Source organism: Eurypyga helias, unplaced genomic scaffold (assembly GCF_000690775.1).
Source record: "Eurypyga helias isolate BGI_N326 unplaced genomic scaffold, ASM69077v1 scaffold17006, whole genome shotgun sequence".
Taxonomy (NCBI): Eukaryota; Metazoa; Chordata; class Aves; order Eurypygiformes; family Eurypygidae; genus Eurypyga; species Eurypyga helias.
The window spans coordinates 322-16,770 of NW_010258761.1; the positions used below are offsets into that span (position 1 = coordinate 322).

The window sequence follows — 16,449 nt, forward strand, 5'->3', positions numbered from 1 at the left end:
CATTGAGCCTTATTTATCAGCATACCATGTAAGATTTAGATTATTATGTATCACAGCAATGAAAGAATAAAAATGCCCTTGGAAACTCTTGGAAATTTAATGATGTTTGGTGTTGAATATGGCTGGTTTGGTGTCATCATGAAGACCAGGAGTCCTACTATTTTTTTTTTGTCTGTTACACTCTTATAATTACACTGAAACCAATTGAGTTACATCAAGATAAGAGAGGATTCTTTGCGTTTTGAATAGCCACTCAGAAGATGGTCAATGGGTGTTTTTTTTTCTGGTTTGTTTTGTTTTAAAAACAAAACACCAAAACCAATATGAACCAAAAAAAAGAAAAAAAAAAAAAGGCCAAAAAGAGAGCAAAATGAGGGGTGAAATGAGGAAAAAGAATGCTATCTCTTTTGTCATGACATCACTAGCTTTGTACGAAAAAGACAGTGCAGTACAGCTGCTAATGCAAAATGCATATAATGGTATCAAGATCTTAACCCTGTGTCTGATTGCTCTTCAGAATCCTCCTCCTCCTGAAAAAACAAGCCAGCATCTTGTTTTGCTCTGCACGTCAGGATTCCTGTCCCCCCTCTTTTTTTTTTTTTTCCTTGAATATTCTGTGATTGTGAGGAAGTCTAGGAGGACACAGGGAACTTGTCACATCTTGTCATATCTCCTATCACATAACCCAAGATTTAGCTTGGAGTGCTATTTGGACACCAAACTTGAATTCATAGAATCACAGAACGGTTTGGGTTAGAAGGGACCTTAAAGATCATCTAGTTCCAACCTCCCTGCCATGGGCAGGGACACCCTCCACCTTGCACTACCCCGGTTTCCCCAAAGCCTCATCCAGCCTGGCCTTGAACACTTCCAGGGATGGGGCATCCACAGCTACTCTGGGCAACGTGTCCCAGTGTTTCACCACCCTCTCCAGGAAGAACTTCTTCCTGATATCCAATCTAAACCTCCCCACTTTCAATTTAAACCCGTTACCCCTTGTCCTGTCACTACAGACCCTTGTAAAAAGTCCCCCCCCAGCTTCCTTGTAGCCCCTTCAGGTACCAGAAGGTGGTATAAGTTCTCCCTGGAGCCTTCCCTTCTCCAGGCTGAACAGCCCAACTCTCCCAGTCTGTCCCCATAGCAGAAGTGCTCCAGCCCTTGGAGCATCTCTGTGGCCTCCTCTGGACTTGCTCCAACCGCTCTATATCCTTCTGATATTGAGAGCTCCACAGCTGGATGCAGCACTCCAGGTGGGATCTCACAAGAGCAGAGCAGCGGGGGAGAATTCTCCTGTAGGACAGACATTCTGGTTCAGTCACCACAGGATACCTCGGGGAACAGTATCACACCATAGGACATTCCTCAGAAGGTGTATGTATATGTGTACCTATGCACAGAAAAAGGTAATATTATTATCTATGTGTGTCCTTGTCAAAATGTGAGGCAATGTCTCCAATTGCTAGGTCAGATAAACTCTCATGAAGATGAATTTAAGAACGAAGAGGCCTCTTTGCAGGACGGTGGTATTATACTTAAGTATTTAATCTTATCAAAAGCCACTGGATAGATTGAATTATAGTCCTGGTTACCTGGTCCCAGAAGTGGGTCACCATATTAAATACATAAGTTAGATATTAAATTTACTGCTATTTTGACTTTCAATGTGGAAAAATGGATGATAATGCAAATAAAAACAGGGTTGCTGATATTATACTTCATATTTAACCTGTAGTGATTCTTAGAGGATAATCAACCTGTTTTTCTGAAAGGAACATCTGAGCAGAACAGGATATGTAAAATAAAATACTGATAGCATTATGAAACATTCTGGCAGGCTCTGTCCAGGACTCCCTATAATAGTGAATTTCAAAGAGGATATACTCCTACATGTAGCTTGTAAGAAAAAAGGGAAGCATATTCCCTATTTACTTGACTTATTAATGACCTATTTGGATTTATCCACCTAAGGTTGACATATTCTAATTTATGTTAATGAGAGAGATTGTCATCTGCTGCATGGTTGTTTGTTAGGAAGTCTATCTAGAGAAGGATTCCAGTAGCCCAAGCATGGAGCCCTCTAAGAGTACCTTCTTAAGGTCAAACACAGAGAGGATCTTCCGGTGACATACCTGAGGATGGACAGCAGCACAGAAAACTGTAGAAGTTCCTTACATAGCTTCTGTTGATGTCTGGGTTAAGACACACAAGGGAACAGGGCTCCTATGTTGTCTGTGGTAGGTTACTCCCTGACCCAGGCCCAGGAAAAAAGGCAGAACAAGGTGAAATAGTAGCTTATCATCACTTGTGTGTCTTTTGGAGAGTCTTCAGGAGATGAGCTCCTGGGGGCAGAAACCTTTGCTCTTTCGCTTTGCCTAAAGCACCTTGCTTTCTCTCGCTTATTATACACATTGGTAATACTGACAATTGTCATTGACTTATTTTCTCTGTTACAGTGTGTGCCGTGGTCGAAAGTGGGACTGCACCAAAAATACCTGTGATGGCACCTGCACTGTTATTGGTACAGCTCATTATTTGACATTTGATGGACTGAAGTACAAGTTTCCAGGAAACTGTCAATATGTATTAGTTCAGGTAAGAACATGTCAAATGCTAAAGCTGACTGATAATATATAACGTGTTTTGTACCAGGAGGGAAGTCCAACATTTGGACTTCACAGTGAAGTATTCTCAGTTACTAAGCCAGATGTATGATAAAGGAGAGCAGACCTTATTAATTCAAAGATACCTTGAAAACTTTGAAAATTGCATGGTATTCTGTAGAATGAGTTAGGTTGTCATGTGTCTAGCTGGCAGTCATAAGAGATATGATAGCATCATGATACAGAGGAACTGTCTGAATTTAATCTCTAGCAAGGAATTGTGGATACCCATAAAGCAATCTTTCCTCATTCTCCACTAGCCTCTTTATCTTGTCACGATGACTTACTGTCTGAGTGAGGCAAGAAGTACTTGGTCAGCCTTCTCTAAATGCCTCCAGAGCACAGACACTGCTCATTCAACTTGGCAAAGTCACTGTCCTCTTCCATGCACCAACCACTTTGGAGTACATTTACAATATCCATTTTCTTTGCAGCAAAGAGAAGAGGTGGATAAAGGCATAGCACACTAATATCAACCTGTGGGACTTGTGAAAGCATCCAGAAATTCAGACTTAAATAAGATTAAGGCTTATCTACAAATGCAACTGATTATGTATTTAAAAATGTGTGTGCAAAAGAAGTTCTCTGAAAATTTGGCCTAATTTTAGTTGGATCTACTACTGATTGATAAGAACAGCCTTCTGCCATTACAAAGTGACATGTTTCTTGGGTGGGCTACTATTTTCCCCACAGGCTCTTTTCATGAAGCATTCCTCTTGGGCAGGAATGTGTGATCAACCTGTCTCTGGCTAGGTCTTTGAAATACACTCCGACCTTGATGCTACCTGGATTACTTTAGAAGTCTGATCACCCTGACACTAGTGAGAGCTCTGGGTAAAAGTCTTATGAGCCATACATAACATTCACTTCTACAAAACTACTTAAAATGAAAATGAGATCTTTTCCTCAGATGACAAACACAAAAAAATACAGACAGGTTCATTTTCTTAAAAGTTGTATACTGAAAAAACCCTCAAAAAACGTGAAAGCCCTGATAGTCATGAGTAATCATATAAATGTAGTGCTAACTCTCCCTGCATCTCAGAAATATTTGACTTAAAAATCAATACAGTAAACTACATAATTGCTCTCAAGAAGTAGTTTGACATTGTTGTAATGATTATTGACGTACAGGTTGGATAATATGGACATCAAGCATTTTGCTCAAACCTGTGTAGCAAGTTCAACAGTTGAACTCATGGAGTTTAACAAGGCCAAGTGCAAGGTCCTGCACCTGGGTCGGGGCAATCCCAAGCACAAGGACAGGCTGGGTGGAGAGTGGATGGAGAGCAGCCCTGAGGAGAAGGACTTGGGGGTGCTGGGGGATGAAAAGCTGAACATGAGCCGGCCGTGTGCGCTGGCAGCCCAGAAAGCCAACCGTATCCTGGGCTGTATCCAGAGCAGCGTGGCCAGCAGGGCGAGGGAGGGGATTCTCCCCCTCTGCTCTGCTCTGGTGAGACCCCACCTGCAGTGCTGCATCCAGCTGTGGTGCCCACAGCATCAGAAGAATATAGACAGGTGTGAGCCCAGAGGAGGCCATAAAGATGCTCCGAGGGCTGGAGCCCCTCTGCTATGGGGACAGGCTGGGAGAGTTGGGCTTGTTCAGCCTGGAGAAGAGAAGGCTCCAGGGAGACCTTATAGCACCTTCCAGTACCTGAAGGGGCTACAAGGAAGCTGGGGGGGACTTTTTACAAGGGCCTGTAGTGACAGCACAAAGGGTGACATGTTTAAATTGAAAGTGGGAAGATTTAGATTGGATATCAGGAAGGAATTCTTCCTGGAGAGGGTGGGGAGGCACTGGGACAGGTTGCCCAGAGAAGCTGTGGATGCTCCATCCCTGGAAGTGTCCAAGGCCAGGCTGGATGTGGCTTTGAGCAACCTGGTCTAGTGGAAGGTGTCCCTGCCCATGGCAGGGGGGGTGGAACTGGGTGGGCTTTAAGGTCCCTTCCAACCCAAACCATTCCATGATTCTATGCTTCTAAGTTTCTTTCTAATTTTCTTTCTAACCTAACCTTCTAGGTTTATATTTTTGTTTTACCATTAATGCTGCAGAGTCATTTTCCACTGTTAAATCAATTAATATCTGTGTATGAAGGTGCATGCTGTGTCCATTCTATATCTTTAAAATATCACAGACACTGTAATAGCATGGATTGTTCCTGCCAAAGAATACCCTGCAAATTATGCACGTGTGTGCGTCACTGGCAGAGTGTACCTCATTCTTTAAGGGGTGACCACATGTCAATGCTAAGAACAAAATAATGAATATGGTAACAGTTGGCAAGCCAACTTATGTCCTACTGGTCACAGCTTCCTTTTTCTCCATAGATCTGTGTGTGTTTTTCAAATGTTCCACATTAATGACTCATTCATTTATTTTTATCTGATAGGATTTCTGTAAGGATGACCCTGGGACATTCCGAATACTAATTTCAAATGAAGGCTGTGGCTTCACTGGAGAAAAGTGCACCAAAAGGGTTATCATTCTGTATGAAAGTGGGGAAATAGAGTTGTTTAATGGAAACGTATGTACACTTCTGTTCTCTTTCTTCCAATGTTTTTGCGGGAAAAGAATTTCAGGTTGTTTAGCAAGATGAGGCATGAATGACCTCTTGCTCAGTGGTTCTTGAAAATCAGATCATAAAATGAACAGATTAGCAGGATTGTAATTACCCATTTTTCTCCCGGAGGTATCATGCCATTTTGGTATTTCTGGCTGATGCCAATAAATTTATCTCTGATAAGTACGCTGCTCAATGCAAGCTTATATGAGGAATGCCCTTTCTGAACGTGGGAGGCCTAAGTCTATTTCAAGTAAGGTTAAGTTTAAGGAAGAGCTAAGAAGTGACTGTCCTGTGACTAGTAAAACGTCAGACCTAATTTAGCTATCTGAAGTACTGAGCACACAGGAAATAAAAGAAGTCATGGCTGAAACAAGTTGATACTACATAAGGAAGTAGTACCATTCTATGATTCTATGATTCTATCACCATCCTTTCCCCTGTTAAACTGTCAGATGGAAAAAACAGATGACTGGATTCTTCTTTTTTTCCGTTTCCTACCAACAAACACTAAAGAATTGAGGAAGAATCACTTCCACCTCCCGGGTGCCTTCACAGAAGGAAACAAACTTTCCGAAGGGCAGAGTTTAGCTCTTTGCCTTGGGCACTGTAACAATTAAGACCTTCTGCGTGTTCAAACATTACAGAGCTGCAGTGGATTATAGTGTTTCAATTGCTCTGTTTGCAGTGTGTGCCCTGAACTGGCACCTGGACCAGAGATTTGCAAAAATATTCGCAGTGAAACATGAAACCACCCTACATTTGCCTTGTGTTGGGTTAACAGACAAAGCTGAACCAGGTTTTCAGCTTGCAATTGCCTATAATTTGCTGCATGCCACCAATGCTTGACAAGAACACGTAAAACATGGCCGATGTTAATACTGTCTCTGCAGTGCATCTTGGACAGCATACGATCCGTGTAGGCTTTTGGTTGCCGGAGGAGTGGACATCGGACATAACGGTTGCCCAACCAATCCTGTATTTCTGCTACTGAAGAATCCCCTCCCTGGGGTGAGGGTGAATAATAGTGCAGGGATGAGTCCGTAGACCCAAGCTTTGTCTGGAAAGTTCTTTAAGGGACGTATTTTCAGTAGAGCTGTGGTTCTGTTTGAACACCTAAATAATGACCAGAAAAGACAGGAGGTGATTAGGCACGCAGCAACTCCAGCAACAGAAGGTGTTTAGTTCCTGAGATGGTATGTCCTTGCAAGAGCTGGGTCTGTATCACAAGACTGTCCACACAACCTTGACTGAATTTTTAGCTGTCTTTCTTGAGAGTGTGGGGCTCAGTGTAATATCTAAAGAAGGTTTTCCCAGAAATTATAGCAACCAAAATACAGGTTAAGGAAAAAAAACTGATAGGAAGACTCTTAGGCAAATTCTTACCCAGTAATGACTTCCTACACTCCTTTTCCACAAGAATCCTTAGAAGCAAGGGTAGATTCAGGTATTTTTTTTACCATTAAGATTAAGCAGCATTTTTTAAGGTATTGAGAGCAGCTTCTAATTTTAAGTAAATGGGGGCTTAACTGACATATCTTTATGTCACAGTTTTGGCTCACATTAAAAATAAAATTTGAGAAATAATTTTTGCTCTTCTGAAACAAATAAATCCACCAGTTTGCAAAGTTGAAAGTTTATGGCTTCATAGTTGGGCAAAAAGCCTCCATAAACATAGAAATTCTGTTATTGTAGTCAACCTCCCAGCTCAGCTTTGTCCTGTTTTTTGCCTGTGTTTGGAAAGACAGACTACTATATTTAGAAGATAAGGGACCACGTGTGACTAGACTGTATCGTAATACATTGGGCATAGGTGAGGATGAAAAACCTCCCAGTTCCTAAAATATCTTTTAGCGTATTTTCCCTAAAGGCATTGAAGACCCTCTTTAGGAGATCCTTGGAGGATGTGAACTGTCTTTTCTGGGGATAAAAGTTTCTGGTAATAAGACAGAGATGAAGAGAATTGAATTACGGTGCTGAGCTTTTACTGAATTGAGCAAGAAGTAGTACTGCGATAAGGAAATATTTTGCCCTCAAACTAGGGAGTGGGTGAATGGTTTGTGGGCTCCTCTTTCTGCCTTGCTTTAATCATTATTATACTGATTGAAAGTTTTCATCTGCCTTTTTCAGAATAAAGCAGTTTTCAATTAATGCATTAGTGGTGCTTAAAGTAACAGCCATGCCAGACTTTTCTCTCCAAATGTGGTTAATAATCCTAATAATGTTCCCATTGTAAGGGGATTATGGTGTGAAAGGAAGCATTTTATATTAATCTCTTAAAATCTTAGTAGCTGGAGGCGGTGATTTTGCAGCCAGATGGAAAGAGGCGCACAGGGGAAGTAAAAGTGATGGAAAAATGAAGACACTGAAAGGCATTTCTCAGGATTCTTCTTGCTGACGTAGCTGGTAGGGAAGAAAATCCTTCCTTACTTCAGAATCTGTGCTCTTCAGAATCACAGACTGCCGACGCTTGTGGTTCTCACAGTCTGAATTACATTTAAACCTATACAGCACTTCTGTCACTGCCCGCCTCAGGAACAGAGAATTGTTCGTTTCCTGAAAAGATGAAATAAAAAGAAAATGTATCTATTCAATGAACTGTTGACCAAATACTAAACTGCTTGTTAATTGTGCATACCCTGACCTCTTTATCAGCCCTCCTTCATTTGACAATTATTGCTTTGAGTATCAGCATTTGTGGTGAGTTTATATTATACCCCAGGAGCACAAGGGACATTGCCCCATTCAAAATTATAGAAACATGATGAGATTGAAATATTGTATAACAATTAGCTATTCAGAAGTGTTTCTTCTAAGGCAATAATTTATCCACAGCAACATTTCAGTGTAGATAGAAGCCTGTAATTCAGTTCTTTACCCATACCTTTGGTACAGTTTTGCTCCAGAGCATGTGTATGGGAACTCTCTGTTCTCTGGAGAACAGCATGCTTGAAAATAGCTGTTAACCCATGAGCACGTGTCCCACTGGGCAGGTGACCTACAAGAAATAGGAATGAGAGATACAATCGATGCACAATGTGTTTTTCTTGTTCAGGTAAACATCAAAGTGCCTCCTAAAGATGACAGTGATTTAGATGTCATGAAGTCTGGCCGTTATTACATTATTTTACTGGGCAAAAGCATCAGTGTGACCTGGGATCTGGCCATGGGAGTCTCAGTTATCTTAAAAGGCAATTTCAAAGTAAGTGTTTTTTTGCTTAACTACTACTTCTCACTAAAGAATGCACTTACCCTTTCTCTGGGGAATAGCATTTCTTTTCTTAATGCAGACATGCTGATAGATTTCCATGGAGTATTAGACACTTGCTTGAAAATGAAGGGATTTTGTTTGTAATACCATAAGGTTTGCTTACTTTCCTGGTAGTTCAGCTTTAAGGTGTAAATTCTGGGTCATTGGACATCAGCTATGAGAGAAAGAATGAATGTTGTGGTGCCTCAGAATAACTCTGCCTTGAGTGACTTCTTCTGTATTCAAGAAGATCAGTATAAAGAGCCAGATTTAATAGTGATGGTGATATGATAGGACTGTCACCCCCAGGGAGTGTAGGGACATACTCCAAACAGAGCCATGAGGCACCACACATCTGTTGTCATCTTGCATCCTGGAGTCCTTGGAGACAGTATGGTCCTACTTTCAGCAAAGCAGAATGGGAATAAGAGCTAAACTTTCTTTGTTAGAGACTGTGTCTATTTTCGTGAACTTGGCAAGGCCAGGGATAATTCAGTTTTCAAGCTTCATGCCATTAAAGCACTAGGCTAAAAAGCCTTCTTAACAAAACCCTAAGCCAGTCTACAGATGTAAGATTTATCTATTTTGTGTTTCTTACCCTGCAAGGATCAAGTGTGTGGTCTGTGTGGAAATTTTGATGGGAACCAAAACAATGATTTGACCAGCAGCAATGAACATCTTGAAGTAGATCCAGTTGACTTTGGGAATTCTTGGAAAGTTAATCCATACTGTGCTGATGTTGAAAAGGTAATTGCGAATGAGCTGTGAAAACTGATTAATATGGGCTGCAGTAAGACTCAGGAGCAGGCAAAGAGGTTTGAAAGGATAAAAATAAATAGAAATTAACTCCTTACCCCATATTTTTGCTAGACAATATTATTTCCTGAAATCTGATAGAAGATCAATTAACTTATTTAAGGCCTCTGCACTGCCTGGCTTCCAATGAATGTTAAAATTGCCAATCTGTAGAGTAGAGGCCAGCACAGATGCTTGAAATACAGGTATGACTGGGAATCTCATTTTAGAGCTTAATCTAAAAAAACAGCTGTAATTTTCAGACAGGGGAGTTCAGATAAAAATTTTGTATTTCAATATCCAAAGTTCTGTATCCCAAATCTTAGCCTGTCCCTTTATGAACAACTAAAGGCCAAGATTAATTTCTTTCTATATACATCTTGATCTTTTCTAAAGAGCATTCAGTTGTTATTTTCAGACTGGAGAGGCTTGAACAGAAAAAGCAAGATACAGGAGGGCGTGTAAGACCTTGTTGCCTTATCAATGCTTCTGAATTTTGAGCAGGTTACCTGCTATCTGAAAGTATTATCTATGTCCTAGTGGGAGAAATTAGGTGATTTCATGACATACTAATTATGCTACACATGAGAGTATACTTCACCTTTTCCAAATACAGAGTTTTGAAAGAATGAATTTGAATAAAAACTTGTCTTTACCTGGTAATAGCTATGACCCAAAGTATTTCCAAATCAAAAAGTGAGAGGAAACAACCTGAAGACAACTTGTTATCCAGGTGAGACCCGACCTGGAGTGCTGCATCCAGCTGTGGAGCCCTCAGTATCAGAAGGATATTGACCACTTGGAGCGAGTCCAGAGGAGGCCCCATAGATGATCAGAGGGCTGGAGCCCCTCTCCTATGATGAAAGGCTGCGAGAACTGGGCTTGTTCAGCCTGGAGAAGAGGGGGCTCCACGGAGACCTCATTGCAGCTTTCCAGTATCTGAAGGGGCTACAAGGGTACTGGGAGAGGACTTTTTACAAGAGCCTGTAGTGATAGGACAAGGGGTAATGGGTACAAATTGAAAACAGGGAGGGTTAGATTAGATATCAGGAAGAAATTCTTCCTGGAGAGGGTGGTGAGGCACTGGAACAGGTTGCCCAGAGATGTTGTGGATGCTCCATCCCTGGATGTCTTCAAGGCCAGGCTGGATGTGGCTTTGAGCAACCTGGTCTAGTGGAAGGTGTCCCTGCCCATGGCAGGGAGGTTGGAACTAGATGATCTTTAAGATCCCTTCCAACCCAAACCATTCCATGATTCTATGATTTATAAAATGAAGCATTTCATTCAGATGACAGCTTTAAGGCTGAAAAATTTCTCTTGAAAATTCACCTACATTTTCAGAGAAAGAGGGAATAAAAAGGCCTTTTTTAGATCTCTCCTTAAAAGATTTAAATTTCAGAAAATAAAATATTTATTTTTGATCGCATGAAATCTTTTGGATTAGTTTGATCAATTATGTGTAAGTGGGATATAGCCACAGCATTAGCTTCCTGAATGCCCCTTTTTAGATATGACTTCTGTCCTTGATGAGGACAGAAGAAGTTGCAATAATGAAGGCTGAGACTGCAGGACAGGATTGAGAAGGAGCAGCTCCTCGTTTTTTCAGTGTAATAGGCATAGGACAGAACCTGCATACGGTCTCCATGATAAATGCTGTGTCAGTACTGGTGCTCCTTGCTCTTACATAAATTAGATGCATCTGTGAGTCTTGTGGGCCTCTGTAAAGCTGTGAACAATCATTTTTCAGGGTAGATGTTTGGTACAGTGGGACTTCTGCCATCAAAATACCTATGTTAAAACTGTAGTATACAAGTAAGAGCTGGAGAAAATGTAGGAGGTGACCTGCTCTACTCTGCATTCTGCCATGGCAGGATTTGTCCTAACAATTTCTTTTGCCATGAAAAATGTCTAAAATGTCTTTTGCTAGTGAGTCTCTTACTTCGATTTGAAGGCTAATGCAATGTGTGCTTGTCTCTTCCAATATTAAGCCCAACCGGGAACAGACCTTGATGTCTCCACTGTGTAATGGAAATGTAGTGAAGCAGGTGATGGTAGAAACGTCATGCAGCATTTTGTCTGGGGATCTCTTTGAAGAATGCAAAAAAGTTGTGAGTATTGTGTCATGTGTTTCACATTCTTCAATTCTGCATTATGTATGCTGACACTGATTACAGCTGAGGGGAAAGGTATGGTTGTGCTGACAGACAGGACTTGGAGGAGGTTGACTAATTGGCTTTCTTATCTCTGACCCTGTCCTGTAGCTGGTGCTTCATGGGAAAATTGAGGAACCTCCCTAGTAATATAGAATAGAATAACTTCTGCTTGAAAATCTACACTGAATTGTGTGGCACCTCAACTCTTGGTGAATGGAACAGGCACACCATCTGAAGGTTAAATGTGTCTAGAAGAAGGACATGAGGGGAATCAGTGATTGTAACCAGTATTTCTCTTTTGTAGGTGAATCCTGAGCCCTACATTGATATTTGCATGTATGACACTTGTGCTTGTGAATCTATTGGCGACTGTGCTTGCTTCTGTGATGCTATAGCAGCCTATGCCCATGTCTGTGCACAAAAAGGCGTTGCTGTCCACTGGAGATCACCAACTCTGTGCCGTAAGTACAGGGTAGAGGAGCAAGAATTGACTGAAAAGCTCCAAGCTTTTTATCAGTAAGCTGTTGGCTCAGTTAGGCTGTTGTTATACAGCTCTGCTCCCACTGATGTCTGGAGAAGTTCACTTTAATGGGACTGGGCTAGCAGCTCACAGTGACATTTCCTGTCCCTTTTCTATTTATGTGCAGAACCATACCTGGAAAAAGCATTCCCTCAGTAAGGCGATATAATAGCCCTTGATGCAAACAAACATAGAGAAAGAAATGGTTTCTGTACGTTTTCTTCTTTTTAATTGAAATTTAAAGTTTTTTTTTTTACAACTGTTTTAATAATTAAGAAAAATAAAAACACAACCAAAAACACAACACCAAGCAAACCAAACAATCTCTGATCTAGAGCAAGTACTTCATTATGTGAAAAACAATCTGAGTGTGAAGAAGTGGCCTACCCTGAATGCACTGGAATAAATATATTTGTATTTAAAGATGGAAATCTTTCTTTTTCTATGTGTATGTGGTCCACTTTGTACAAAGGTTGGTGTCATAGTTCTGAGAGGCATGGTGAATACACTCTGGTTTGACTTTTTTCCCCCTCCTATTCTTTCACTCTTAGCACAAAGCTGTGAGGATCTGAATAAACAAGAATTAGATTATCAGTGTGAATGGCGATATAATAGCTGTGGGCCTGCTTGTCCTGTAACGTGCCAGCACCCACAGCCTTTGGAGTGCCCTCTGCAGTGTGTGGGAGGATGCCATGTACACTGTCCTGCAGGTAAGTCCATCTTTTGCTTTAAGCAGTTATGTACCTTCTTCTGCCATGCTACTCATAATTGTAGGTATTGCTGTAGAGTCTTTTTTTTTTTTTTTTTTTTTTTTTTACCTGCTAGATGTTCCTATTGAATGAAAAGAAGTCTTACAGCCCAGAAATATTCACACATTTGTAAGGCTGGAAATTGTGAAAGACTTCTATTTAGCAGTTAATTCCTTAATAGGCTTACTGATGTGTTTTCACCCCAATTTCTTACTGCGTAAGGAGGAAGGTGGTTAGGCATCCTGGTCTGAGTCTGTGAAATGTGCACAGTATGTGGAAGGCAGGAAGTGGTGCCGAGAAGAGGAGAATGAAACTGCCAGCAAGAATGAGAGGATGGGAATGGGGTGGTAAGAATGGAAGATAGGAGGATTAAGGGCTGTGTAGCAACAAGAGTTTGTTGACTATGTGGTTAAAATAGGGTGTGAATTTGTGCTGGACACTCATCAAATGCTCTCTTTCAGGGCAACTATGGCAGGGGGAGAAACCAATTGTCTTGACCTGCTTACTACCTCTAAGGCTCTGATGCTCCTGAGAGTGTCCAGCAGACATCCTCCCCTGAGCCTGAGCTTTCAGCTTAACTGTTCCCAACAACTGTCTTGTAGAAAAGGGAAAGAAAAAAATACCTGAAATATGGGGTGAGGAGAGGAAAGACAGAAAGGAAAAGAGTGAAAGACAAGCAAGATACAAAGCAAGAGTGAAAACTAAGAGGAATAAATAGCTCCTAAAGGCAGAGTAAGAAGACATGGGGGTAAAGGGGACCTGAAATAGCTATTCTGGGCCCTGCTATTGCTGGTCAGAGTGAGGTAGGGGATAATGGGAGAAATAAATAACATGCATGTAAAAAGGAAGATGTTATTTTCTCCTGTCATCTTTAATGCTTTGTTCTAAAGATATATTCACTTTCTGTATGGTACTGGCTGTTGCAGGATATACACTGGGTGGAGTACTTGCAATATCTAAATTAAAAGGGTTATAAAGGAAGGAAATACTTCTCTGTGTTGAGCAGGAAGTGGCTGGAACACAAGCACAGTATTCAGCATGTTTCACCCCAACTCAGAAGCCTTGTTATGTTTTTCATAGCAAGGTAAATGCAATGATTAGTTTGAAAATTCATGAAAATTGGCATCTTTATACTACTGTATTATTTTGAAACAGGGAAAATACTTGATGAACTGTCCCTGGATTGTGTCAGTCCAGAAGACTGTCCCGTGTGTACAGCTGGAGATGTCAAGATCCCACATGGAAGGAGAATAGTTTTGAACAGAGATAATCCACAGCGCTGTCAGTCTTGGTACGTTGGGTTTATGCAGTGATATAGCATGCCTGTTGAGTACGATGAAAGGAGAGAGATGAAGAACATCTGCACGAATAAGTTTTTGGATGTAACTTTAAATATACCACTGAAGTTTGGAAGCCACCTTGTATGTCAATATCCCTTCACATACAATCTGAAGTTGAAGTTTTTCAGTGACAGTAGGGATTATAGGATGTCAGCTGAATTTAAGCAGGTGAAATTCATAAATTCCTTTAAAAAAAGATTTTTTTTTCCCATGTGTAGGTGGCCCTACTGGCTTTAGATATTCCATTTCTTTTTGTGTAAAGTGTGATTCAACATCAATAAAGCCATCAGACTCTTTCCTTCTGCCAGGACTGAAAAAATCCTACCTATAGTGTGAGATCTGAATGTGCACTCGGTCTAGAACTCGCTGAGATTATTAGCGGTTGGAATTGTGTACTATTATTGGAAAACCAATTTCCCCAAGATTTTAAGATGATATCCTGTGACCTGATCCTGCATGCTTTTATTTCCAAATACAATGAAATTAATGGCAGGGTGCACAAGGCTGTGCATCATGCAGGAAGAGGGCCGTCAACTGCAATGTAGCAGAGACTGATTTTCATTCTGTATACTGCCCAGCGGCATATTATGCCATGGCCTGTGGTATCTGAAAGTTTGGCATTCTCTGGATGTCTGCACCCTTGATGGATACTTTCAGTCACTTATAATGCTGTGAATATGAGAGAGTTTTCCATCTTGTAATTTGACCATATTTAATAGAAACTGAGTTGTAAAACTGCAGCAGCTATTAGTCCAGACTAACACCTTAGCTCCAAATGCTCTGAACCTCACAGAAGCTCTGAATGGGTATGAACTTTGAATTCTTGGCCTCTTGCCACAGCTAGCATACGTCTGTGCTATAAGCCCAGGCATGAGACTGTTAGGCTAATCAATTAATTTTTTTTTTTTCAACAGTATACACAAAAAGAGCCTTGAATTCCACCTAAAGGTCAAAAAAGAATCCTCATAAATGAGTTTCTATTCCCTAATTTTTGTAATTCTTAATAATAATTTATCTTCAATGTTGATACACTGGATGCTGCTCACAAAATATTTCAGAACATTAGGAAAACTTACCTCACTAGGGAAACATCCTTTTGCATAGCTGTCACCTAATTTAGATGCCTACACCATCTGTACAAACAATAGAAAATATTACACAAAAATGAATTTCATAGCAAATATCCAAAGGAATTTGGAAACTAGATGAGGGTCATTCATATTAGGATTAAAATAATAAATCTTCTGTTGCTATACGTTAATGCCAAATATAGCTGTGCATTCTTCAATTAGGAAGACACTGAAAGCAGCTTGAAAATAATATAATAAGAGAACTTTAAACTCAAGTGCCACGTGTAAAGTGAAGTCTTTTCATGGAAAATGGCATCTTCTTCCAGTATTGACTCACTTAGTTCATACATCCTAGGTTTTGTCTGGCAGTGAAAACAAGCAAGTTTCCTTTCCCTTTCATGAACTTTTCCTATTCTGTTTCTTGGACTGTCCAGGAAGGGAAGGAGAATATATGGACTGGGTCTGTACCACCCTGTGCATGAGCACAGTCATGGTCTTTGCTCTGATATACAAAATGAATCATGCAACTAGGAATTAGAAGGGCAGAAGTGTTAAAGCCTTGCTAAAGGTAGAAGCAAAATTATAAGCAAATTCCTAAAAGGTGGAGGGTGACAGAGGTGAAAAATCTCATGGCAGTACAGAAAGATGAATAGTGGAAAAGAGAGATGGGACGTGAGATGGGAAGGGGAAGAGAAGAATGTACTAATAGAGGTGAGTAGAAGCGGTGAGGGAAGACACAGGACTAAAAAGCGATGACAGCTATAGATTAAATACCTCTTTTAATATGGGAAAAGGGACTGAAAAAGAGAACATGGTAAATAAAAGGATGATAAGAGAGGCATTAAAGAAACAGAGGATGAACATGTGCCAAAGCTGTATTCAAAACAAAATGAAGTCAGGAAAAAGAAAGGGAACACAGAGCACTTCAGAGGTGGGAAAAAGGCTGTTGTCATTTTCACTAAGGTTAAAATCTCGGTAAACCTGGCCTCCTCGCAGGGTCTGCTAAGTCGTGTCGAAGCTGAAAGCATCTTTCCCACTCTAGGATTTTACTTGGTGTTAGCTGCCTCCAGTTTACCTCATGTTTTGTTTCCTTGTGAAGCAAACCAGATCTGCCAGTCCAGTCCGTCAGCTCCTTATCGGCAGCCATGTTCTGAAGCTCAGTGGGTTTCTAGACAGTTTCCAGACACAGGTTTTACACATTCTCCCAGAGGCTGTTGTAAGGAGAATTTCCTCTGACAAACACATCCTAGTTTGTCGTACGTTTCCTAGATCTAAAGAAACATGCGTGAGCATACAGCATGTAGCTGTACAACACCTTGTGGAGAGTTGTGGGGAAATGGGATGGGGAAAA

At 40.8% G+C, this 16,449-nt stretch overlaps 1 protein-coding gene across 1 annotated transcript in view; it reads left to right on the top strand.

The window, feature by feature from the left end:
• Nucleotides 1–2,453: 2,453 nt before the first annotated feature.
• The window catches only part of LOC104511750 (von Willebrand factor-like), a gene marked incomplete at its 5' end in the record, with an annotated part of 37,461 nt that continues 23,465 nt past the window's right edge, over nucleotides 2,454–16,449 (top strand). The window contains 8 exons of the mRNA XM_010154485.1: nucleotides 2,454–2,592; nucleotides 5,051–5,185; nucleotides 8,277–8,423; nucleotides 9,078–9,218; nucleotides 11,255–11,374; nucleotides 11,724–11,880; nucleotides 12,491–12,649; nucleotides 13,844–13,979. Coding sequence (XP_010152787.1) covers nucleotides 2,454–2,592; nucleotides 5,051–5,185; nucleotides 8,277–8,423; nucleotides 9,078–9,218; nucleotides 11,255–11,374; nucleotides 11,724–11,880; nucleotides 12,491–12,649; nucleotides 13,844–13,979 — 1,134 coding nt within the window. The remainder of the gene's footprint in view (nucleotides 2,593–5,050; nucleotides 5,186–8,276; nucleotides 8,424–9,077; nucleotides 9,219–11,254; nucleotides 11,375–11,723; nucleotides 11,881–12,490; nucleotides 12,650–13,843; nucleotides 13,980–16,449) is intronic.